This window comes from Ceratotherium simum, chromosome 1 (assembly GCF_057802395.1).
Source record: "Ceratotherium simum simum isolate JZ-2026a chromosome 1, ASM5780239v1, whole genome shotgun sequence".
Taxonomy (NCBI): domain Eukaryota; kingdom Metazoa; phylum Chordata; class Mammalia; order Perissodactyla; family Rhinocerotidae; genus Ceratotherium; species Ceratotherium simum.
Genome location: NC_141900.1, coordinates 27,240,090 through 27,267,909, shown reverse-complemented (window position 1 = coordinate 27,267,909; position 27,820 = coordinate 27,240,090). Strand labels below are relative to the sequence as shown.

The 27,820-nt window shown below is 34.6% G+C and overlaps 1 protein-coding gene across 2 annotated transcripts in view; it reads left to right on the top strand.

Annotated features, from left to right (window-relative positions):
- HGF (hepatocyte growth factor) overlaps positions 1-27,820 on the top strand; it is a 74,502-nt gene that overhangs the window by 6,747 nt on the left and 39,935 nt on the right. Inside the window, exons 2-7 of one of the 2 annotated variants that reach the window (XM_004431293.3) lie at positions 229-394; positions 4,868-4,980; positions 6,492-6,606; positions 11,648-11,775; positions 17,800-17,920; positions 19,325-19,443. In XM_004431293.3, the coding sequence (XP_004431350.1) occupies positions 229-394; positions 4,868-4,980; positions 6,492-6,606; positions 11,648-11,775; positions 17,800-17,920; positions 19,325-19,443 (762 nt within the window). Of the gene's footprint in view, positions 1-228; positions 395-4,867; positions 4,981-6,491; positions 6,607-11,632; positions 11,776-17,799; positions 17,921-19,324; positions 19,444-27,820 lie in introns of both variants that reach the window. The other variant, XM_004431292.3, reaches the window with a different exon arrangement.

The window sequence follows — 27,820 nt, the reverse complement described above, 5'->3', positions numbered from 1 at the left end:
AATGACTCTGCATGACAAGTTATTTATTCTTCACTGATTATAATATTCCTCTCTTGCTCTCAACTATCTGAAAGTGTCATTCCCCACTCACTTCACCTCTGACCCCTGGGGGTCTAGTATGTTGTCAGATAAAATCATTATCTTACAGATGATCCTTAAAGACATTTTTTCTACATGAGCCTTATAAGTTTTTCCCCTATGCTTTTTTTAAATTATTATTATTAATAGAAGGACAGAAGAAAAGAAGAAACACACTTCATGAATTCAAAAAGTCAGCAAAGACTACTCTAATTAAAGAAGACCCATTACTGAAGATAAAAACAAAAAAAATGAACAGTGCAGACCAATGTGCCAATAGATGTATTAGGAATAAAGGACTTCCATTCACTTGCAAGTAAGTTCCTTCATTTTGTTCTTAGGATAATTTTTCAAAATATAACATGTACTCATTATTATCATTTTTTAATTTTTATTCAATGTAATCTGCCCTTAAAATTATAAGCTTGACTTTAGTTTTTACTCATTACAATAGAAGACTTAGTTCTTAGTTGATGGAAATATGAGTGAGGGAGAGCACATAATCTGATACCTTTTAGAATCCACAGTGGCTTTGGGTATGGAATTTATGTTTTTTCATCTTATGAACAATTGAACTTTAGGAAGTAAAATTCACTTAGATTGACTTTTATCTCTCTAACACTTTAAAATATTCTATTCAGAGTAAACTTTTTTTTCTTGCAAAAGGAGTACAGAAATTTTCAGAAAATAAGTTGGGCAACAGCCAAAATTTACTGCAAAGTTTATATCACTGTCTTTATGGATTTAAATAAAAAGTGTTGAGAGAATTAGATAAAAAACTAGAGGGATTGATGTCTGCAGCAGAGGCTGTTTAAAAGAAGTTGGGGGTAGAGATGATGAAGTTTTAGGTGAAAAGTGATGGGGCAATTCAAAGACGCATGAAGGACTCAAATAGAGAGCTTTCTTATCTTTTGCAAGTCCCTGTGTGACCTCACAGGGAAGAATTCTTCACTACTTTGCCAGTGATTCCACAGATAAGACTTGGATTTTGGGCCATGAAGGTGACAGTTTTATCTGAGTAGTCTTCCAAACTGCCAGAAGAAAACGCATTTCCTAGTTCTTCTTCATAACCGTTCCCTTGCCTCACTTACTTTTCACGCTTTTATTCCCTGTTTCATCCCATTTTTTACAGGATTGCTCATAACATCCTGTCAGTTTTAAATTCTCCTCTGTTACATTTGGGTAGTGACACATAATGTGAACACAAGGTTTAGAAATGTCATGACAAGCAGTCCTAATTTCATCTTGCCTTTCTCGGAGAAATGAGTGTTATGAGCCTGAGGGGAAAGGACATGGTCAGAGGAGGTCTTCAGCAGATTTAGGGGGAGAAGAGGCTATCTCCTTTCTGTTCATTGAGAGCTCTTCTGGAAGTATTTTTTTAGAGCCAAACTGCCACTTTCAGGGAGATATTTCCTTGCAAGGGCAGTGGGGAATTGGCTTTATAAATATTTTCCTGTGATAATTCTGCTTCATTCCCTGACTTTCCTATGAAAACCTTGAAATTGTTAAAAATAAATTAGAGAAAACTAATTTCTATATGAGCCTTAAAAGTTTTAAGCCTTAAAAGATGTCTCAATCAACATCTCAGCTGTGTAGATTTGTGGAGATGTTCTTCTGGCAATTGAGGAAGTGGGATTTATCATATTTTCCCCTCTGAGGGTTGGAAGGGTGGTGCAAAGGGAATGGGAGAACCACACCTCCTTGTGGATTTTTTAACTTTGAATTTGAAAATACAATCTCGTGGATACACAGTAAGGAAAATTTTGCTAGCTCTCCATTTTCACATGTGTCAGCCTTATGCCCAAAATAAAGAAATAAATAAAGCTTTCCCTTTGTTTTATTTAGGAGACAGTAAAATGATTTTGCTGCATTGGAAAACACATGTGACCTGATTAATAAATCTTTACGTATCCCATGTATAAGAGGTTTCATTCTTTCCTACCACATTCTGGTTGACTAAATTTATGGCAACCTGTGCATAAAATCACATGTAATAATACCTGTGTACAGCCAAATTTCTTCTAACTAGAAATGGTGTCATCCTTCTCACTCGTCTATCCCAAATAAATAAAGACATGTGTTTGGCATCACTAAATACATTAGTTATTCAGAATGGAATGGACATACTGTGATTCTCTAAAATTAAGTTCTTAATGAATCAAAGGATCTTTCTGCAGACTTCTTATATGCACCAGATTCATTGAAAAACAATGGCAAATATATGAAAATGCTTAAAAAATACCAACAAAGCTGTGTGAAAGCATCTGTGATTCATGTGGGCATGGGGTGGGACATTCTCAACACTGTTTCCTCTTAAGCAAATATCAATGATATTGATTTTATAGGGATTGAAGTTCCTCTGTGCTAGGTAGGAAAGACGACCAGAATGCCTGATCCTAAGCTCTTCAGAAAATTGCTAATTCATGACTTTGACTCAGGAGAAAAAACTAGGAGGCTTTCCTCTTCTAGCTATGACTAAGTAACTGGTGCTGGAGTTGCCATAAACAACTGGAAAACTAGACAAAATAAATTCTTGAAAGGAAGATGTTAATTAAAATAAGGCTAAGATAAAGAGTCTTAAAGTCAAACTTAAAAGAAGATGCAACTCAGAATTTCATGGCTTGGATCCACTTCATATGGAGGTGTAAAATGATATAAGGAAGACACTTTTCTGAGAGAATATGGCATTGTAATGGAATGAGAGAAAAGAGTAAATGAAATCAGCAAACTGGAAACCCTGTCCCTCACTTTCCAGGTAGAATCACCTTTGTATTCACAGAGGCAAATTTTGCATGTTCCTGATGGGACTCATGAGTTAGCAGCAAGGCGATTTCATGTCATAGCCACATTATCTGTAGAAAAGTAGTTTATATATGTGTGGTACATTTTTATTTTAATGTTATGTTAAGTGTCAGCTTATTGATTCTGTAACTTTAAAATTTCTTTTTGGATGTTTGTTTAGTTTTTATCTTTATATGTATTCTTTATCTAATCACTATGCTTTTAAGGTCATTTAACACCCTCTTCCCAACACCCTACAATAGGGAGATAGGGAATTTAACACGTATTGCATAAGCTTACAGTCTAACAGATCAAAATTCAAGTCTCTTACCAAGTTATTCTGCTAAAGCTATAAAATATACTTTTATGATTTGCTCTTAGTTACTATTTCAGCTGTAGAATGTTCTTGTAAGTGGATATTGTAATATATCTATATGTAAATCAAAGCACAAAGTATACGAATATAATTTTTTAAAGTTATTTGGGTATAGAATAAGGACTAAAAAACATAAGATAGGTAAAATATTTTAAATAATTTGATAACATCTATTTTATATTTGTTTTATAAAAGTTATTTCCCCTTATTTAAAATTATTTAAAAAGTGTCAAACTACTAAGAAGTAAATGACTAATTTGAAATATCTAAAATTACAAGAAAATAATGTGTTCTCAAAAATACATTATATGGACTAGAAGTGAAAAATCATTACTCTTAACAAATCTGTGTATTTCTTTTAATTAGGTACTTGTACATGGTGGCATTGTAATTAGCATGAACATAGTGAGAAGGAGTTTTAATAGCATTTCTTTTTTTTTTTTTTGGCTGAGGAAGATTCACCCTAAGCTAACATCTGTTGCCAATCTTCCTCTTTTTGCTTGAGGAAGATTTGCCCTGAGCTAACGTCTGTGCCAGTCTTCCTCTATTTTGTACGTGGGTTGCAGCCACAGCATGGCCGTGGGCAAGTGGTATAGGTCTGTGCCTGGGAACTGAACCTGGGTCGCCGAAGTGGAGCGCGCAGAACTTAACCACTAGGCCATGGGGCCAGCCCCTAGTAGCTTTTCTAAATGGAAGGAAAACAGTTCAAATTCTAACTTCATTTCCCATATTGTAAGAAATGGTAACATTTAATATGTTGAAAATTCTATCAAGTACTTTACTATTCTCGGTTAAGGAATTTTTGTATTTATCATTTTGCTTTAGAGAGACTTTTTTTAGTGAACGAAAAAAATCAATATAATAGAGGAATGATAATTGTAGGAGTGACACATTTTAGTAATTTTCTTCAAGATAATATACTAAAAGCATATTCTCTATGCTATTAATAGTTTTTTTAAATTAAAAATGCTTATGCAAGCAAATCGATTTAGGAAACATTGACTGATATAAACAGTTATCTTAATAGCAAGGTTTTCATAGCCTTCAATAAGCTTCAATGCTTCATAACTCACTGAGAAGGGATATTATATGCAAAATTTTCGAAACATTTAATTTCAGATCCCTCCTTGCTAGCAGAATTTTCTGGGGTGGTGATTTGTCTAATGCATTTTAGGAAATATCACTTTAGAAGGTACTTTATACAATTACAGACTTTGGAAATTAATCATGATATTTCAAATATAATAATTTGTATATAACTACAAACAAAATCTTCCAACTTGCAGTGTACTTACAAAAAAATAAAGTCTTCTGAAATAATCTAAGTAGTTGTGCTATATATTGAATTTGTTTGTTGAAGCCCTCATTTTTTGAGACATCATTTAGAATAACATGAGAACATTCCAAATAGTATTTAATCTGATATTTAAATCTATACCTACAAAAACTTAATTTTGTTCTTTCTTATTTGGCCATCAAAATGGTGGGCTCAAATATCATTCGTGCTTTTATTATGTGTATGTAACAATGTGTCTGTTTTTATATTGCCCTCCTTGGTTAAACCATGTGCCTATTCTTTAAAAACTGTATAAATAGTAGTATTCCTTCTTTTCATTCAGATATTTTTTTCAGGGCCTTTGTTTTTGATAAAGCAAGAAAACGATGCCTCTGGTTCCCTTTCAATAGTATGTCAAGTGGAGTGAAAAAAGAGTTTGGCCATGAATTCGACCTCTATGAAAACAAAGGTAACTGGCTTCTCCCTAAATACTTCATAATGAAATAAAGCATAAAATATGTGTAATTTCCTGCCACAGTGCTCTTTCCTACTGATTTTTCAATTGTATACAGGATCTATTATGCAGTTGATACATCCATTAAGACAGATGACACTAGTGCCTTGACTGTTTTCAGTATGGTTCTTTAGATTAAAGACAGTATTTCCCAAACTTCTGATATTTAGATTACCCCCTCCCTCTTTGTTTATTTCTAAGAACATATCCTAGAACTGGTATTTTCCATGTTCATTTTGGAAGTGCCACCTTATTAGTTTAAGACACTTTACATTACAGCATATTTTGAGCTTACTATACTATTTTAAATGTTAACATCTTTGGATAACTCAACAAGGTTGTAGTGATTATTGCTGATAACAAAATGTAGAGATTTTGAAAAGTCAGTTGGATCTATTACTAATTATATACTTAAAAAAATCTTTAAAAGAAGAATTGAGACCATATTATTTGTTAATTTGTCTATTTCGGTAGTCTGATAGTATATTCACAAGGTATTTACTTTGTTCAAAAGCAGAATTATATCAATGAAATAATTGAAGAATGTTAAATAATTATGAATTTTACAAAATGAATCCCTCATCACACAAAATAGTAAACATGGATTGTATTTATGATAACTGTATTTATTTTAATTTTAATGTTTTCTTTAATCATACTGTGTCTTATTAAATTTGGGTATTTCATAATATACACAGATATTTCCTTGTTAATAGGGTAGATGTGTAAAATAAATTAAAATTAATTTATGGTAGAAAATAAGATGATTTCTATATACCCCAATAATTCTATAAATCCTAAAAATAATTCAAAATCTAGTATAAGACCATCTTCAATCTTCTAGGTTGCTAATAACTGTATATACTATTATTTGATAGGAATATACAGCTTGTTTCAATTTGATTGCCCTATTATTTAGCAGCTGAAATGTTAGCAAAAATATGGAAAATAATAATCAACATAATGTAATTATCACACACACACGTGCATATACAAAACCCACGCTGTTTTACTGAGATAAAGACAAATTAATTATTTTTATTTATTTTAAAGTAACTTTCTGAATTCAATATAGGTTTTATAAATCACTTAATTTTTGTTTTTAATATTTTCTTAACATTGTCTATATATCTGAGCAAATCATTCTGCCAAATTAAATTTGCCTGGTCGGATGAGTATATAGGCTAATCTATGTGAAATACATAGACTAATCTCCGCAGTTAGCCAGGTATAAATTCACAAAATTAAAACTTCTCAATAGTCTTTTGTTGTTTTGTATTATTCAGAAATGTATTATTTTGAAAATATTAGTAGAAACTTTAGACAATAAATTTCAGTATGATTTGAGATAGTTTATAAGTGCTAGTTACTTAAAAGATTTGAATGGAATTTTCTTCTTCTTGTTAATATATATACAGCATATGTTACATATAGTTATAACATTTTTCTTTGCTTTCTTCTGATAGACTACATTAGAAACTGCATCATTGGTAAAGGAGGTAGCTACAAAGGAACAGTATCTATCACTAAGAGTGGCATCAAATGCCAGCCCTGGAATTCCATGATACCACACGAACACAGGTAAGAACAGCATGAGGAAAAGAGGATAGAGCCTCTCTTTGTTATATGTATTTTAGCAATCTCATGTTAGTTCTTCAGAATAATCCTACTGTTCTATAATAACATAGCCAACTTGACTGAATTGTATTAGGTCAAGGCTTTTGTGAATTCATGACTGATATTTAGCCAAAGATTAGTAAATTTATCATTTTATCTTACCTCAAAACCTCAATTTTACAGATCTTGACGTTTGTGAAGAAATAATGAAAACGTAATTTTTAAAAAGAGATTTTGTTCCCTCTCTTTGCCTTCAACAAGGTATGGCACTCTGCAGCTCAGTGGAGAGGTTGACTGTGATAAATAGGAGATGGATGAGAGATGGTGGTTCTCAACTTTGGCCGCACATTAAAATCACCTGCTATGAGCCCTTAATGAATCTCACCACTCAGGCGTCAACACAGACCAATTAAATCAGAATCTCTTGGGGGAATAACCCAGGCACCAGTAATTTTTTTAAAGCTCCCCAGATGACTCCAAAGTACAGCCACAATTGAGAACCACTGCTAAAAACTCATGCCTCGGATTGACCAGCTTTCCCACCTATTGCCTAATGACTGGAGAAAACTTATCATTCCTTGGAAATTAAATATCCACACTTAAGAGAAGAATTGTGTTCATTATAACAGATGAATGATGTTTAAAGACGAGCATGGGTAATATCTATAGGCTCATTAGTCTGAGAGTTTTAATCATCATGGAAGAGAAACATAGATATCTAACACCCATTAGATAACTAAGTGTAGCCATGGTTTTCAAGATTTATTTCACAAATAATTTTAACAGGAATTAAATTAGCTTAAAACAGCTTTCTCTTGTTATTAAATAGACTGTAAGATTTAGTTTACCATGTGCCAAGTACCTTGCTCAATAGTATATCTGGTTGATCTCATTTAATCCTCCCAAGAATGCCAGAGTGGATGATTTTATTAGTTATACTTTATATATGGTGAAACTGAAGCACAAAGAGCCTTAGTAACTTTTCAAGGTCATGCACGACTAGTAAGTGGTATGGCCAGAGTCTGAGTCCAGCCGGTGTCACTGTATAACCTGTGCCTTTAACAGCCCCAGAGCATGAAACACTTGGCTGATCAGTAGGACACATGCTGCAACTTGTTTCTGGAACAGTGGTGATGACTTTGCCTTGATGAATCCTCTTTTTATTTCATTTCATTCATTTTTGGGGGGGCAGAATTATGCTAAGATTTTACTTCAGTAAACAGAGACAAGGTAATTGGCCCACATATTAAAAAAAAAGTGTTATTTGTTCCACATTGAGGTCAAACCTGTGATGTCAGCCTAATTAACACCACCTAGTAAGTGTCCAAGCCGATCAGCTTTGCAGTGTTTCAATAACAGAAAGCAACTAATTATTTTCAAATTAGTTGCTTACTATTATACACAAATACCTCTGAAACATATTATGCTTATATTACAAAAAGAAACAAACAATATAATTGGTTTTGTCCTATCATAGGATTTGCATTGTGTCACTCCTGCATAGTGAGGAAAACATTTTATTTAAATGGATAGATCTAAGTTTTTCCTGAACAAAGGAGTAGCATAGGAAATCAGTCCTACCCTAGTCAGGGAGAGTGCACTGGGCTGACCCAGTAGAGGTCTTATTTCAACCCAAATTCTCTGTGATTGTGATTCTCTGCTAGAGGAGTAAGTGTGAAATAGATCTCCCTGGGAACTGGCTTCCCAGTCCAATCAGCTATGTTACCAACAAACATTTCCTTGTGATATAGATGTTTATGGCTGAGAGGATCGTGTACATTAATCAAATCTTTTTTTTTTTTGGTATTCATTGGGAGCAACATTTAATTTTCATCAATTAGCAGCTTATTGGTATATCTGCATGATAGCTTAACACTTTTAAGTTAAGTAAACATTAACTTTATGGGAAATGGAAAAAGAAATATGTCTTTGTCTAGAGGAGTGATTTATTGTTGACTCCCTAAATTGAAATATTTTACAAGTGGCTTAATGGGAAGATGATGATAGATGATGAAATTAGTATAGAAGATTAACCAGAAAATCAGGTGACCTGATATCTACATCTATATCCTTCATTGGCCACCTAGCATTCATTAATGAAGCAGGTGATGGAATAGATCCAGTTTCCTATGAACACAGTTCATATTAATGAAAAGAAAAGGTCGCTAGCACCCAGAAGATCTCATTAATATTTCAAAGTATATTTGGATATAACTCAATTTTAAATATTTCTTTACTTATCTCTTGCTACCAAGGACAAAGAACCAAAAATATTATGTATGTGAATAAAAGTTTATTATAGAGCCTATTGAGTGGCACAGGGCTTTTGTGTAATAGGTTCTCATAAACATTTGTTAAATGAACACACATAAGCGAAAAGAGCAGGGCTAGGTTTTATCCATTGGTCAAGTATGGTATGCTAAAGAAAAGCAGGCTAAATACCTCAGAACATAAAAGAAAACCAGTTAACTTGGGTAACAAGTCGTATACACCAAAGAATGAAGAGAAAAGATGACCCAGACTGCTCTTTACCCCACATGACCTAAAGAAGAATTTGATATGCATTGATACAGAATTGTGAAAAGAAGTGCATCCTTTCTCTTCATATTTCATTTTATTAACTCCAGTGGGAAAACTTTGTTCATCTTTTGGCCATATCTAGTTTTGATTTCTACTTTATCTGTCTTCCTTCCTACTGTATTGTATTTTTCCTACTAAACTGTTGGATTGATTTACTACTTTTACACAGCTTCATTTTGGCTTTACAAACCCACTGGGCAGCTGTATGTGTGTATATGTGTATGTTTCTATGTGTGTCTGTGTGTAACAAAAATCTTCTCTAAAACTGTAGATACTTAATACGTGTATATTTAATGTGCTAAATCCGTTGTATAGTTTCTTAAGTAAACTTAATACATAAAATGATACAGAATAAAGGATCTTATAATAATCTAATTCACTCCATCCATCTTATAGGTGAAGAAGTTGAAACCCAAAGAGTAAATAAATTGTCTAAGGGCTAATGTTGGGCATATACTAGTATGGGCCAACAGTGTAGATTTTGTGATTAACAATTACTTATTCTTACCACTCAGCGTTCTTACCACTATACCAAGGTTTTTCATAAAAGAGAATTATAGTAGAGTATTCTTAAGTAAATTTGATTAATGTATTACTTTATGAAAAAATATAAAGTTAAAGTCAGTTTTGGAAAATGACTATTTCATTATAAATTTCAATATATCAGTATTTCATTATAAATTTGCTATGAAACGTTGGAGAAGTGGCAAAAATGAAAGAAAATAAATGTCAAACAGGGCACAAACAAAAAGTATCCTAAAATATTCTGGAATAATGGGGCTAAAATTAAGACAAAAAATGACATTTTTCATTTGAAAATTAAATCCTGTTAGGAACTGTGAAATCATGATGAGTTTTAATTTTGTTATAGTTTTTGTCAATTGTATGGCCTAATGTCTTATATTTGTTTCCCCATATTTAAAATGCTAGTTTGTAATATTTAATAGTTTCCTTGAAAATGTTTGGTTCACAGTAAGTATCTTAGAATAGACTATTTCTTTTCAGCCAATAATTTATATTTTCTGAAGGCGTAACTCTGATGTATATTCATGTCCAAATGAAAGAATTTCATTGCAAAATGTTGTTTGGTATCCGATGCATGTCCATATTCATTTTGTGTCACAACATAAAGAAAAATAATGATTTCTTAATTAGAAATTTCAATGGGTAGGGTAGACATTTGAATGGTGTTTAATGAGAAACTAAAATCCTTGGACTTCACTCTAATTTAAGTACCATTTAGAATTCAGAGATCAGTAAAAGTAGAAATAAAACTTAATAGCAAAAATTGAACTGAATATTGAAAATGTAACTGGATTTTCAAAAAGTGTTTACTAATGTTACCTACAGATGTATATTCTTTATTTATGGTTTTTTGTGTGCAATCTAGCAGACAAATGCAGCGTCATTGAGGCCGATGCCACAGCAGTACAAACGAATAAAAAGGCTTTGGATTTTTCTGATACTGTGTTGAAATACTTTATGCTGGTAACAAAACTATAAATAACAGGGCATTAGAAATTCTAAGTAAAGGTAATGTATTTCAGTCTCTGCACCCAATGGCCTACTGCTATGAAGCTATGAACTGAAAGCACCAAGCCCCAGACACAGAGAAAATTATTAAAATTTTTGAAGAGAATAAGCAATTCTATTTTTCATTATGACAGAATAAAGGCTACTAAGCCACGTGTGCTTAGTAGCATTTGTTAAGTGTTAGTTGCTCTGTCATCTTTTTGAACGTCTCAAAACAGCCGTATAAGGTATAAGATGTTATAAGTTATGGTTATGCTCAGTGTAACGGTAAGCTAACAGGCTGAGAGAGGCTAAATTACCTGCTGGGGTCTCCAGCTGGTAAGAGAAAGAGCTGAAATTTGAGTTCAGGTTTAATTTGATTCTAGACTCTTTGTGTTACTTCATTAATCTATTTCTCAATCGTGCAGGAAAAGAGGGGGCTATTCTTCATAAGAAAAGCAATAAACAAACAAGTAATTATCTCGGATAAGCAATGTAATACGGAGATTTCGTGGTCGATTGCAGTGTTTGTTTCTTCAGTTCTCTCCTAAGTGGCCTTGCTCAATCCCTTGCTCCCTTTGAGTGGAGCTTTGAAACTGTGGTTCGAACGACGTCAATTAAGTTCTAGCGTGATTGGCTCTTAGCAAATCCAGAGACAAATCATTCTTGATGTTGAATTCAGTTAGGTGAATGTTTATAAAATTTAAGTATTTTAAGAATGGATGGACGTTCTTGAATTCTTGAATGACAGAATTGAAGTTAAAATATATGGAGGTGTGAGATAGAATAGAGGATTTCTCTACTTTCAGGAAAAACGTATCCACTAATTAGTAAAATTAATAGATCGAAAATCAAGATGCATGCTCTTATACTGTAATGATTATCATTTTAAAACTAGCTTTTTGCCTTCGAGCTATCGGGGTAAAGACCTACAGGAAAACTACTGTCGAAACCCTCGAGGGGAAGAAGGGGGACCTTGGTGTTTCACAAGCAATCCAGAGGTACGCTACGAAGTCTGTGACATTCCTCAGTGTTCAGAAGGTAAATGAACCTGAATGCCGTGTGGGGCACTCTGCTCGCTCTTTGTGTAGAACTGCAGCTCGCATTAAAAGTTAACAGAAACAAATCAAATCACAATAAATATGTTGTTTCTTCAAATGCAACTATAGATGATTATGTGAGTATTTTTACATGATGTTTTTAAAAATGATTATCATCAGATAAATGCAAAATAATGGAGTGAGTTAGTTGGAATTTCAACAGAGCCTGAGGTATCTCTCAAGGGAGAGTAAAAGTTTGGGCTTCCTCATCTGCTGTTTTGAGCTCACATACCTCAAAATCTGCCCTCATATGTCACCTGAAAGGAGCCGAATGAAACTGAGCCCTTTATGAGTAATGCTAATTATATTCGCCTAGCATCTGCTTCTGCAGAAATTTTGTCAAACCTACTCTGAAGTGGTGTGACAAGGGTATGTGGACCCAGAAGAGAATATTGGAGGGTGTGTGGAAGTTCGATACCTCTGTGTGTGACTAGAACAAATTTGATACATAGACCAGAACAGAATACCATTCAGAATAGTATCTGAAAAGATCAAAACAGTAGATGCCAAGCTGTCTTGAAGGCAGGCACCCTAAATCCGTGTCTGTGTTTTCACCTCCTCTCCCAGCATAAGGGGCACTGCCCTTACTTTTGCAGTGGAAAACTGAATGACTGACAAGAAGGAAGAGTAACCATGTCAGCGTTGTATGTGGTTTCATTTTTCATAGTTATCTGGCCACTGAATAGCTGGCTTTTTAGTTCTGTCGGAAACTAAAATTCTAAAAATCCGAATGAAATATGGATTAAATTCTGATAGAAATTTAGTAGGATTTTGAAGTACTTGGGGGCAGGGGCTGCTGGAATGCTGTCCAATTTTTATAGTAAGATATCTTACCTGTTTGTTATTAACCAAATATTTTTTTGAAATATTTCTTCCATAAATATCCATTAAATATTAGGTTGATATTTATCATATAAAAAAAGGCCATTGTTGGCTAATTGTCACAGAGAAGGTGAATTTGTGTTCTGTTGTTAGTTAATTTAAAATTCTTGGCTCCATGTGCTAAAGCTGGTTCCATCTCTGTTTGTAAATTCTTACTTTCCATTCTATATCATATTCTGTTCACTATAACTTCTTCATTGTTTTCTTTTCTTTTAAAAATAATAAACTGATCTGTGATAACATTATGAACAAGTCTGTTTTGTATGAATAAGTCTGTAATTAATATTTGTCTTAAATTTACACGTGGAAGAAAAATTCCTACTTTTTGGGAACTCTCCACTATGACAGTTTTCTGAGGTTGAAAGTCATTGGCAAGGAGTTTTGTTTATTGGTTTTGTTTGACCTGGGAAGGTGTTTTCAAGGGAAGGTAACTTGGTCAAACTTTAGACAGCTTAACATTTATGGTACCTGCCTACTCCGTGTGGGAATGTGATTTTTCAACCCCTGCTTTATAAGAAGAATACAAATCAAAATACGTTGGCATAGATCTAGACCAATATGCAATGTAAATTAAATGTTCTAGAAAAGAAGTAGTTGGAAAAATCCTATTTCCACATATCCTTACCTCATTAGAATATATGTCTCTAATATCCTTTAATAATCTGAGGTCATTGCACCTCCCTTAGAAAAGGGCATTGCTCATTAGTATTAATGGCACATGATGCTATTGGCACTGTGGCAGTAAAGGTTGCAGATATGCTTTTTCTGGGAACAATTAGAGGTCTGACAGTATAGAATGACCCTCCTGTGAACGAAGTGAACCAACACGTGCCCTATGGGCTAAACATATTTCAGAGAGTGTGAATTGAGCTGTGATATTTGAATTCATGCTAAAATGTTTTAGTGGGGTTTTAATGAAGAAGACCTAAAATAAGAAGCGTTGTCAATACATTAATAGAAAAAAAAAACACTATTTATAAAATGAATAATACAAAATATACAAAATAATGTAGATATGATGTAAATTTATATTAAAATACATATAAGAGGGAGAAACCTCAAAATCCAGAATGCTTAAATGGTATAATGAGTGAGCCATTTTTATCCAAAGATATTAATTTATTAAATAGCAACTTCCAAAGTTTACATCATTATGGATGAAGTAGTAATGATCAAATTATTTTGTATATTTAAAATTAAACCAGAAAAATACCTGTGGTCAAACTTTGGACTGTTTTTTTGAAAAAGACATGTAGAACAGTATATATTTTTTGAAATTTTTGTAACTATATTAAAATCTTGGCTAAATAAACATCTGAAATTTTGGTTCATAAAAGAAATATATCTCATATCCCATGATTAATATTTTCTTATAATTTAAAACTTTGAAATATATTAAACATTCCAAAAGAAAATCGCATCACATTTAGAATATCACATTTAGAACCTTACAAAATTATGTAAAGAAACTATTACCATTAACGTTTAGTTCAGGGAAAACTGAGGTATGTTAAATTCAATTTCTGGCTTTAACATTTACTTGGGATTTAAAATAAAGCGATCGCTAGTTGTTGGAACAGATGTCTTATTTAATGATTGTCGAATATTCAAGTAAACACATTTTATTAAGACATAATCATTATTTTTTAATACTTTACACTTAAAGTCCAAAATAATACTGCCGTGACTTTATATATGTAATTCTATATTCTGTGTGGAGAAAGACGTCTAAAAACAAAGATTTAAATAAAACTATTCTTTATAAGTGTGCATTTGTGAGACTATTCATATTTCAAACACTCAGTTTGCTGAAGTAATCACCAGCACAGATTTGTCTGAGAGATGCTTTCAAAGTAGCTGTTTTAGTCTGTAAACAGATCACTTGTGGCTTTACAATTGTGAAAAATGGAACACGATAATTTTGTGGTTCAATTGGTTAGTATGATGAGAAAGATTTTAAATTAATCCTACTTATATTACAATTCATGTGTAGTTTTCTACTATCTTTTAAGCCAGAACTATATTCAGAAAAAAAATTCTATGTTTAAATAGAAACATTTATTTAGTTTAGTTTATGTGATCTGGAACAGTATTTTGCTCTTTATTTTTAAAGGCTAGAACTTGCTGGAATGGTTAAGTAATAATATACTGGCAACAGTAGAGAGATCCCAAAGGAAATAGAGCAGGAGTTGCAGTCCTCACCCTTTTGCGCTGTTATATAGATCATGCTTTCACCCGATTCCTTGAGTAGGTGGACCTGGGTTCCACCTGTACTGCTTGATTTTGAGCTGGGAAAACTTAGAAGATTCTTAGAATTCTGGAAGTTTGAAAAGTGAATATGAGTTCACAATTTGGCTTTCTTGAGGTAACTTTTATGATTAACCTGATGGTCTGATGCAATGGTAAAACAACAAACTTTTCAGCCTTGGATAAGATGGCCAATCTAGTTGCTTTTGTCGTGGCCTCCTTTTCCCCATCCTTCAATAACTGAGGATCCAACAGGAGGGCAACCTACTCTTGTAAACAAGAAGGCAGAGGGTAATGTGGACAATGTTGAAAAAGGCAGGGAGATTGACTTTCTAAATTTATCAGTTTATCTTAAGGATGACCAGTTAGAATGTGTAGGAAATAATTTAACATATGTGGGACAAAAAGGCAATTAAGAGAATGGAAAGAACACTGGACTGTGGGTCAGAGACCTGTGTTCCAGGCACAGATATGACATTTTCTCTTTTAGGTAAGTCCTTTAAAACTTTTGTGAACCGTGTTTTCCTCACTGCAAGGATCAAATGATTTCTTATATGTTAAAAGTACTGAATAATCAAAGAACATGTAACTATAATATATTTAGCATCTCAGTCCTATCACAAGATATGTTTAATTCCCAGCCCAACAACAACTTTTATTACCTTCCAAAATCTAACATTATTCTTGTTAACTTGTATTATTTTTTTTAAATCTCATTAGGTCTGCACCTGCATCCATAACTCTCTCTTCACTTTACTATAAACATAGCATACTAATTCATGTGTCTGTACCATTTTATGTTATTTTTCCCCTTTGTAGTTTATCCAAATCTCATCCATTCTTCAAGGTCCCAGTGAAATCCATTCTCTTCAAAAAAGCCATTTTTAGAATAGAACAAATTATCTACAAAGTTGCTACTCAATGTGAGGTCCAAGGATCAGAAGCATAAGCACCTCCTGGGAGCTTGTTATTAATGCCCCAGCTCTGATTTACTGAATCAGAACTTGCCCTTTAACAAGATCTCAAAGTGACTTTTATGCATATTCAAGTTTGGAGAACTACTGATCTACCACACTCATTCTGGAAGGTAGTCATCTAATAGAATTACCTGTTTCATTTGTGTAGCGGTTTTTCCTTAAGAAAATTAAAAATCCTAAAGTCCGGGAACAATGTTTTATAATAATACCCATAGTTCAGCTTCATAGGAAATAAATTTATTTACTCTCATTAGAAAGGGATATACTCATAAACTGCATTTGCTGACGGAGACAAAATAGGTATATTCTAATTCCTGAGTACTGTACAAGGTTAGAAATTGTACATGTGGATACTTATCTCTTACGTTTGACCATAGTATTCTATTCTACTTTTTCATTCAAAATAAAGGAGCAAGAAACAGTGATAAATGCCACATCATTTTCTGTGAAGATATCAAACCTTGCATTCTTTTTTAAAAGAGAGCTAAATAAGTCTATACCCCATTCAAATGGAAAGCTGAAATGTGATAATGCATAACCTATGTCAAGCATTTCAGTGTGGAAATGACCTTGGCCAACCAGAGCACCTTTATCAATACACTCTTGGACCCGTCTCATTTATAGCTCAGGTGCTTACTGGCCGTTGTCTAGGGAATCTCAGTATCAAACGAGAGGAAGCTGAATTGGTCCCTTGTCTAAGTTCACAGATTAACCTACATGAAAAGAAGTAGATGAATCAAGCCAAATGGTTTCATGTTTGGGGAAATTAATAGTTAATGTCCTATTAGATTATAAAAATCAAAGGTTCAAAAGTGATGATTCTAATGTTATATCCCAAAATATTACAAATAGTCATTAGGCTATATCTTGGTGGATAAAACAAACATTGATATCTTTTCCCCACTTCAGCTAAAGTTAGATGATCCGTAATCACAAGATACAAATGATGTGTTTGGGGAAGTTAGCCGGATTTGTAGGGAAACCAAGCAATGATTTATTCCACAGGATTCCTGCTGTGCTACAAATCAACCTGTCCATTTGAGAAGCCCCATTTTCAGCTAGTTGATGTGATTCAGAGTTCTCTGTGTCATAAGAGGCCAGCCAGAAGAGAATTATTAGTTAACTTCACAGAGTCATCAGTAAGATCCTGCATAATTAGATCACCTTATACATTTTAAAAACAATGAGTACAAGGAGTTCAATAGCAGGTCACCCTCTATCCTAAGCTAGATAGGAATGTAAGCCTGCCTAGTTATTTGGCATGGATGTTCACTAACAGAAAGGAGGTGTGATTTCTTCTTTTAAAATATCCATGTTCTTTGAATAGTGCCAGAATGCCAGATTTCTATCTGAAGCTGGTCTCTCAAATCTATCTGGTTCTGATTTTGGCATTAACCGTAGGAGTATGAAGTGTACTCATTTTAAATTGTGTATTTCCTGTGTATGTATTTGGAGGATAAGTGGAGAGAAGAGCACTATTGTGCTGTCAGTATAGATACTGAGATCCTTTGCATTTTAGACCAACAAAGAGAAGATCCCCAAGGGTCTATCTTATATTTGCAGTTTCTAGGTACCTTTTGGACATTTATTAAAAAATTAGAAAGGCAGCATTCTGGCTCTATGATAAATCTGTATGACACTAACCAGAAATTCCCATTTAAACTATATGAAGAGTTCTGTAGGGAGTGTTTTATGCCACTGTTTATGGACATTAGGCCCTAATTTAAAGTTAAAATGGTTGTAAGCTTTTCTAAAAATCTCTTTGCTAAACAGGTGATTTACTGTTCTTTAAATGGCACAGTGGTGGTCTTGACTTTGCTGTCAGAAGCAATTAACATGCCATACTTTAATTTTATTAGTTGAATGCATGACCTGCAATGGGGAAAGTTATCGAGGTCCCATGGATCATACAGAATCAGGCAAGATTTGTCAGCGCTGGGATCATCAGACGCCACACCGACACAAATTCTTGCCAGAAAGGTAAAATACCACCAACTCATGCTTCCAATGATTCTTTTTACAAACTGTTATTTGCTGCATGACAAACTGCCATGGAAATTCTCTTCATATGATGTTTTTTGGATAGTCTTGGGGAAAAGGGATTTGTGATGAAGTATATGAGAATGCTAGCTACACCTTCAGCTGGCCTTGGCTGACTAGGTTAAGAGTCCCTGAAATCAGGATGGTCCTGAACCCAGGAGCATCAATGGGGTGCAGAAGGGAAGCACTAACAGAAGCTTCCTCTTTCTCTTCCATAGCAGAAAAAAGACAGAGGCCCATTCGATAGTGACCACTTTCACAGGCCCAAGCTGTGGGAGGAGGCATTATTGCTAAATACAAGCCAATCTCCTTCTAAAGCCACATCTTCAGTGACTTAGGTAAAGTGGGGTCACATGTGTGACACAGGTCATGCTCGTAGAAAAGGAATGAAAGATGAAGCAAACAATTCTTTCCCTGTTTTATTCTGGTGTATTTTGAAATTGCCAATCTGGAGAAGTCAGACAATGAAGTCTACTTTTCTCCCAGAATTAGGTTTTGAGCTTAAATAGCTACAAAAACAAAATGTCTACTTTGGCCCATTCATTTCACATGAAACTTTTAGTTGAAAAAAGAAAAAATGAATTCCCTTATTTTTATTATAAAGAATAAAAATGCAAATAATTATAGAGTAAACTCTATCCTCACCTTTTTTTGTTAATTGCTGACAGGAGTTTTTTCTTTCTTCTTTCTCTAACTTTTTGGTTTTTGTTGTTCTTTTAAATGAAATTAAAACTCTGATATATTTTTAAGTGCATCTCTTGTCTTTTAAGTGAGAGCTGAAGGGATATGGTAGCAATTAAAATCAAGTTACCAATTCAGGACTCTGTTAATTTAGAGGGAGGAGGGTATAGAGAAAGTGATATGATGGAGTTTGTCTCTTGCTCTGCTGGAGGTGAGCGCATGACCTAGTAAGGCTCTATTTCCAAAATTGAGCTATCGTTAGTAACAAAGTTATTGAAATCTAACTTTCAGTTTGAACTTTAAGCCTGCCCTAGAAAAGGACCTGTTTTCTTAATGAGCATTCTGCTTGAGGTCATGTTTATGTAATCTATCCTTAATTGGGCTTTGTGACAAAGGGATTCAGTTTGGGACCTCAACTGGTGGACAGGTACCAAATGGACCTAACTTAGTAGCAAAAGGGATGGTACTCTATACTTAGTAAACTATGTAAGTTAATAGATTTAATAGTCACTGACTAGCAGTCCTCGTAAAGCAAAGCATAGAAAAATTCTTTTTTCCCCAGCTAGTAGTATCCAAGCTAAGTCGAAAATTATTTTGTGAGTTGAGGGCTGGGTGGTGTTTCCAGGCAGATTTACGTGACACTTTTCTTGGTGTGGTTTGCAGATATTCTGACAAGGGCTTTGATGATAATTATTGCCGCAATCCTGATGGCAAGCCGAGGCCATGGTGCTATACTCTTGACCCTGACACCCCCTGGGAGTACTGTGCAATTAAAATGTGCGGTAAGTTAGGGTCAAATTTATTGCTTCCTTTTCCTCTCACAGACTGGATCTAAGCAGGCGATTATTAGTGAGACAGGTTAACAGCTATTTTACTTGATGCTTTAATGTGTGTGGGTTTTAATATTTTAAGAATGTGTTACATAATCCTACCCAATCTTTTGAATTTTCAGAGAGCCATCATTTTGAAAGAGATAAATATGCAAGTGCACACATACACACAAAATATTTATACTTATGTTAAAGGCCTAAACATTTTCATGCTGTCAAGAAAGAGAAAATCTACAGAGGGAGAAAAAGATCAGGGAATATGTGCAGTATTGTAATGTTGTCAGAGCCATAAAAGCTAGGACCTTAGATTCTTACCTTCCAATCCTGTATCCTTTCTCTACTTTTCCTCACCAGACATAACATGAGCTGTCAACTGACTGTGAACCTCTTCTAGTGAATGCAATGAAGAATAATAAATCTAATAGATGCTTCTAATAGATGTCTTTAATCTCTAGTAGCTGGTCCCCCCCCCCCACCCCGGCTGTCCTTGTACGCAGCCTGCACTCTATTTCAACCTGTCTTTTGGCAGTCCTATAGTCTTTTTCTATATATTGGCCTTTACCCAACTGTCTTCAATTTATAATAAAAAGTGTTTTTTCTCGCTTGCTTTGTGGTATCCCTTTAAATCTGTATACTTGGTCCTCTCTTCCATAGTTAACACACATTTTTACTCTTCTCTGAAATAATACTAAATAATAATGAAATATAGGCGTGCCTTTATTTCTCTGAGTACAGGTCTTATTTTTTCAACTGGATCCTAAAATGTTTTAAGACCAATGGAATTGCAAACATTTAGTAAAGTGTAATAATGTTATAAATTGGTTTGATAGCATAAAGATTTGTATATAGAGAGAGCTATAAAAAGACAAATTATCTACATAAGATCAGGCACTAGCACCCAGAATGATAAATATACAATTATGAGGGTATGGATAAGTATTTGTGTATTTTCCTAGAACAGCATGATAAGGATATTCCTTTGAACAAGTATTCAAATTCAGTATTATCCACACTATGATACTGCCAGGGTAAATCTCTCTCCACTTAGACTTGCTAATAAAGGAAATGTTTTGGACCACTCAAATAAAGCCCACAGAGAGGGGATGTGCCTGGCATATGTGAAATAACTGCAGGTTCTGGAAGGCTCTCAATGTGAACACAATGTTCCAAGGAAATTGAGTCATCTGTTTGGTCCTTTAAAATAAAAGATGACTCCTATGACAGTGTTTCTCTGTATAGATTAATTCCACTCATTGACTTTTTAAATCTTGTTAATCTTTCCATCATTCTAGATCATTTAAGTACAATAAACCAACTGTTTCCCTTCCATTTTTTGTGTTTTAGGTACTATTATAAATCATCTCTGGAATAAGACCAGTATAAATAACACACACACACACAAACACACACACACACTCACATACACATTCACCGGCACATTCACCCTTTAACGGGCATGCACACACCAAAAAAATATCCAAGTGTTGCCCTCCTCTTCAGTTCCCAACCAACCTTTGGCTATTTTTATAGGACATTGGGAGAGGAAAGAAATAGAATGAATATGGCACTTCCTAACTATTACATAGATTTCTTTTTCTTTTCTATCCAAAGAGGAGTTGGCTTAATATGCACCTAACATGCAATAATTCTGATGGCTTTGTTAAACAGAGAGTGGTGTTTATAGGATGTTAATTCCAAGAAAATAGTGGTAGAATTTGTGAGCCAAACCTATATAGTTAAGGTTAAAATAATCTTTAGAGCTTTGGGAATATTTTAGAAATATTTCATCACAGGACAGCTTTTAGTTTGTAAAATTGTGTCTAGAGACTACAGTTTTATTAAAATGAATGAAACAAAGTTGACATTCTGGCATTCTGGAAAGCATGAGAAATAATGCTTTATGAATATTTTTCCAAATATTTTGGCTTATGTATATCTTAAAGTCTATAATGCAAAACCAAGAAATTTGGTGTTGGTTTCAATCATGTAATAGTTTTCTACTGCTGCATGACACATTACCAAAAACTTAGTGGCTTAGAATAACACACATTTATTGTCTCATAGTTTCTGTGGGTCAGGAGTCCAGGCTTTACTCAGGTGGGTTCTCTGCTTAGGATCTCACAAGGCTGTGATCTAGGTGCCCACTAGACTTACTATCTCATCTAAGACTCAATGTCTCATTCCAAGTTCACTGGTTATTGGCAGAATTCAGTTTCTTATGGATGTAATGCTGGAGTCCTCAGCTCCTAGAAACTGCTTGATGTTTCCTACCACATGACCCTCTCCACGATATGGCAGTTTACTTCTTCAAGGCCAACAGGATAGCTTTCTGCTACTTTGAGCCCCTGACCTCTACACCCTCTTTTAAAGAGCTCGCCTGATTAGGTCAGGCACACGTAGGGTAATGTCCCTTTAATTAACTTAAAATCAACTGATTAGGGACTTTAGTTACATCTGCAAAATCTCTTCACTTTTGTTGTACAACATTAAGTTAATCACAGGAGTGGCTCTCCCATCATCCTTCCACTCACACTCAAGGGGAGGGGATTATACAGAGTGCACACCAATGGGTGGGAATCTCAGGGGCCGTATTAGAATTCTGTATACTACACACATATTTACATGCACTGGTTGTAACAGAATTCACTTTTTATTTGTGTCATTTGATTATTGGACGAGCTTTTTGCTTATCTCTTAGTCCCGACTGCTTGAATTCCTTGTGAGTTTTCAACATGTTTGAAGAATAGTGTTGATGATTGTGTCATTTATCCTCTCAAAAGTTGAAGGAGGATTTTTAACTCTTGTTTTATTGTATAATAATTGTATTAGAAAATTATAATTGCCCCCATTTAACAACTACAGAAAGCAGCTTTCCATCTACCATCAGTAATCCTCATTTCAGTTCTACAAAATGGCTGTGATTAGGCCAGTAAGGAAAGGTGTGCAAAGGCGTGGACGGGTAGAGCAGCATTGCAGTATCAATTAGGTTGATATGAATATGAATGGGATGAAAACAGAGAAATGGAAGAAGATGAAAAAAACAATATTGGTGGAGGCAGATCAAGCAGAATTCAAGAGCAGCCCATCCATTTGCCATGAGAAATACTGAAAAATTAAGCAGGGAGAGTGGTCTTATCTGATTTGTGATAGTAGTCTCCAAATTGGTATCCACGAAACCCAGGAGAATGCAAAGACTTTCCTAAGGGTCTGTGGACACAGATAGCTTAAAGGGCTCAAATTCCAGCTCCTCTCCTTCTATATGAATTCTTTCCCAAAGTCTTCTGCTTGAGATGCATGTGTTCCTAAGGAGTCAGTCAAGTTCAACATCCTACCTTCCCATTCACAACGGCCCTTGCCTACTTTACTGAACAAAGGTATACTCTCCACCTTTCCTGAATTTTAATGTGGTACATTGTCCTGGGTTATAGAAACCTTAGGGATACTAAATAAAGAGACCTTTGAAAATACTATATATTCATGCTGTTTATTATTTATGTACTACTAGTAATTATATAACTCTATCCAGAATGTGTACTTATACATACAGATGTGTGTTTGTATGTTTAGTGTATGTGTGTATTTATCTCTTAGAATTTTGTAGTCTCAAAAAATTTAAAAAATTAATCTCAATATATAAAAATCTTTCATAAAAGTTGAGGGGGTAAGGAATAAAAGTTCTCCAACATAAAATACATTGCATTGCAATAACATTCTGTGGGTAAAGTGGAATAGAAAAATGATTCAAGGAGAAACAAAACTTGATAATGTACCTTTTATCTCGAAACAGGTAGGTATCAAATCACCGTGGTATTTAAAGTCCATTAAATCCACTTAAAAGAGTGATATATATTTTTTTGTATAAACAATGTTAATAGTTAAAATATACTAGAAATCACATCTTTTGCAACTATTTAAACTTACCATAAAAAGTGTAGATGTCGACTTAAAAGTATGAGAGGGAATATGAAGAATTGTTCAAAATTCTTCTAGTAACAAGAGCAAAAAAGAAAAAAAAAACCCAACATATAAGAAAGGAGACAGGAGGGACTGATGAGCTCTGATTTTAACAAGCTAGTAAGAAAGAGACTGTGAGCTAGGGCAGTGAGCAGTAAGAATAACAAAGTGAGGAAGGATGTGAACAATGTTAAAGAGGTAAAATGTCCAGTTTGTAATTCAAATTAGATGTAGTGGAGAATGAGGTGGGAAAGGGACAAGTCTAAAACCTTTCCTAAGTTATTGGGTAGATGATACATATTTGAGAGCAGTATAAATTTGAGGAGAAAGATAATAAGTTTAGGTCTGCTTATATTGAGAGGCAGGTGTATGATGTCTGTGCTCATAGCACATCTACGTTCAGTCTTCTCTGAAGGTCATACAAAGTTATAAGTGAATAGTGATAGCAAAGGCGTTGGGCGTTGCTGCACTCCCAGGGAGCATATAGAGAATATAAAGAGGATGGTTTAATGCTCTTCTAGATGCTGGGGATATAGAAGTGAAAAAAAACAGGCCAAGGCCTATGATAAAACTGAAATTTCAGAGCTTTAGCACAAACTAGTAAAGTAAAAGCTGGCATTGCCTTGACATTGGGCCATTCACACCTTTCAGAGGCAAGGTTTTGAATACTGCTCTCAGTTCCTTTTATTTGTTAAAAAGCTGAATGAACCACAAGTTTGCTCCTGTCACTTTGCTTCCAACCTTCTAATCTTGTAATCAGTGTATCACTGAAAGTGAACGATGAATGTTACTCATCACCAGACAAATGTGTGCCATAGTGTCCAGGACAGGCCTTCTCAGTCTTTCACACTGTATTCCTCAGAAGGTCATTTCTACCCAAACAGCAGCAGCAAATATGCTGGCTACAGAACTTTTTTTTCTTTCTTTCTTTTTTTTTTTTGTGAGGAAGATCAGCCCTGAGCTAACATCTGATGCCAATCCTCCTCTTTTTGCTGAGGAAGACTGGCCCTGGGCTAACATCCACACCCAGCTTCCTCTACTTTATATGGGAAGCTGCCACAGCATGGCTTGACAAGCGGTGCATCAGTGCGCACCTGGGCTCCGAACCTGTGAACCCTCGGGCCCCTGAAGCGGAGAGCGCGCACTTAACCGCTACCTGGCTATAGAACTTTTAACAGACTTCCAGGTTTATTTAATTTTAAGACATTGCAAACATATAACAAGTTTGGAAGTTCTGTATAGTGCCTGAATGTAGTACTGATTTTCTTATGGTTTTCCCCTATAATAACTTCACATTTTGAATAACAGTTTGTTCTATAGACTAGTTCACTGCTTTTCAGAGAGAAATAATTATAGTTGGGACTAATTATATTTTTCTGAAGTGAATTTTAATAGCTCTTTGGCAATTAAAAAGCTATCTTGTGGTTGATGGCCTTTAGAAAACCTCATTGTTTATTTAAATCAGTTGTACATAAACTTCTTGGATGGAAGATGTCTTGACACTCTTTAACATTATTGAGAACCCCAAATAGTCTATGTGGGTTATATGAATCAATATTTATTGTATTGGAAATTAAACCATAAATTTTAAAAAAGCATTTATTAAGTCATTAAAAAATAATTAGCTCACTGGATGTTAATAAATATAACATATTTTAAATGAAAAATAAATACATTTTTTCAGAAAAATAGGGAGAACAATGGTATTGTTCTAGATCTTTTGCAGATTTAGATTTTTTGCAAATTTCCTTAATGTCACTTTAATTAGAAGAATATAGCTGAGTGTCTCATATTTGCTTCTGCATTCAGTCTTTTGGGATATCATATATCAAGTGCATCTGGAAATTTCACTGTATAAAGGACAAATGACATCTTAGCATTGTTATGAAAATAGTTATGATTTCCTATGGTTTTTGATCTCCTTTGAAAATAGTTTTTGATCTTCTTTGATCCTGAAAGGATCTCCGGAACCCCAAGTGTCCCTCTGAGAACTTTTTGCTACATGTCAGACATGTAAGGCTGATCTGGTCCCATTAGAGTACACTAACTAGGATACACCTGTTGGCTGCTCTAATTGTTCCCACCTCGCACCATCAGCAACACACCTGGTTGGAGACTTCTATCATTTATCTTTTTCTCTGATTTTCTTCTTTTATCCTGTAGGACGGTCTAATCTGCTTTTCAATCTGTCTTTTAAATGATTGGTACCACTATTTATACAGTTTAAAACCCAAAAGCCTAGAATAATCCTAGACATGACCTTTCCTTCACTCTTCACATTTGATCCATCACAAAACATGTCAATTTTATCTTCTATGTACCTCTCAAATATGGCCTTTTCACTCCATCACTGTCTCCTTTATCCAAAAGACTACTATTTTGTGTCTTGAATATTTGAATGGCCTTCTGAGTGGAGTTATGTCCATATTCACTAGTTTTCCCTTCCAATCCCTCTCCACACTACAAACAGAACGATATTTTAAAAATCTGAGTATGTCATTCTCCATTCCTAGCACACACACAGTACACACACAAACACCAGTTTAAAACCCTTCAATGATTTCCTTTGATCTTATGACAAAGACAAAACAAAACTATCTTTTACTCCCCCTTCCTTATCTCTAATCTCATATACTATCACATTTCTCTCCAGGCTCTCTGTTCCAGCCAGAGTAGTTGTCTTCCCATACATCATATTTTTCATATTTTCATTATAGTTCCTTCACCCGTGCCATCTCCTCTGCCTTGAAAAATTTTCTCTTCCTTTCTCATCTAGTTGACAGCTCATTGTTCGAATTTCAACTCAGTTATTATTTCCTCAGTTACCATTTCTTCATTTGACTTCCCTTACTTGGTCAAATTCTTTATTATATATATATAGCACCATAAACCTCTCCTTTCATGTTCTCAGAGTCTGGTTTTTACATTTATTTTTGAAATTATATGGTTAATAGCTTTCTCTATCAAAACTTGTAAGCTCCAGCAGAGCAAGGGCCATGTCTCTTTTTGTATCCTGTAGAGCTTAGCACGTTGCTTTGCACATGACAGAAGTTTAACAAATATTTGTTGAATGAATATATGTTACCTTCCTAAAGAGTGGTAGTTTTTCATTTTCTTTTTGTATCTCCTGGAATTTCTTCTATGATTCTTGATTTTCATATGAAAACTTGGCTTTTCTCAGACACTGCCAACCAGGAAGATTTGCTTCATACCCTCTTCCCATCTCCTCAACTCACCTTCAGGTTTCATGCTTCCCTGGGCTAGTTCTATTCATTTGTTGCTGGTTGTCTTGATGACTTTTCGTTTACCAGCAAAATAGACAAGTTTTGTCATGTTTTACCTTATTTTTCTCCTCCTCTTTCTTTTCCTTGTTGTTTTTTAAACTTCTAGGTATGTAAGTGTCCAGAGCCATTTTATTTATTTTTGATAGCTTTGTGGAGCTGTAATTGATATAAAAAACCTGAACATATTTAATGTGTACAATTTGGTGGGTTAGAACATATGTGTACACCCATGAAACCATCTCCACAATCAAGGTAATAAACATATCCATCACCTCCAAAAGTTTCCTCCTGTCCCACTGCCCTTTTTTGTGTGTGGTAAGAACACAACTTGAAATCTACTCTCTTAATTTTTTAGCATACAATAGAGTATTGTTAACTATACTATAGATACTATGTTGCACAGTAGATCTCTAGAAATTACTCATTTTGCATAACTGAAACTTTATATTTGTTGAACAACAACTCATTTCAGAAGTGTGACCTAGGCAGAACTTTGATAGCTAAGATTTCCATTAAAAGTATTGTTATGAACTGAATTTTGTCCCCTCACCCCAAAAAATTCATACGTTGAAGATTTAATCCCCAGTGTGACTGTATTTGGAGACAGGGCTTTTAGGAGGTAATTAAAGTTAAATGAGATCATAAAAGTGGGATGCTAATCTGATAGGATTAGTGGCCTTATAAGTAGAGGATGAGAGACAGAGATCTCTCTTTCTCCACCATATGAGGACACAGCGAGAAGGTGGCCTCTTCCTGGATTTCTTTCACCAGGAAGAGAGCTCACACCAGGGCACCTTGATCTTGGACTTCCCAGCCTCCAGAACTGTGAGAAAACACATTTCTGTTGTTTAAGCAACCCAGTCTGTGGTATTTTGTTATGGCAGTCCAAGCAGACTAATACAAATATGTGGTTGTATACTGCACCATGTCTGTTTTTGCCCATTGCTCAGAAAGCCAAGCACCGAGATGAAGAGATTGCAGCAGAGAGAGAGGGTTTATTAATCACAAGGCAGCCAAGTGAGGAAACAGGAGAATGAATCTCAAATCCGCTTCCCCAAAAATAGAGACTCAGGGATATTTATGAGATAGGG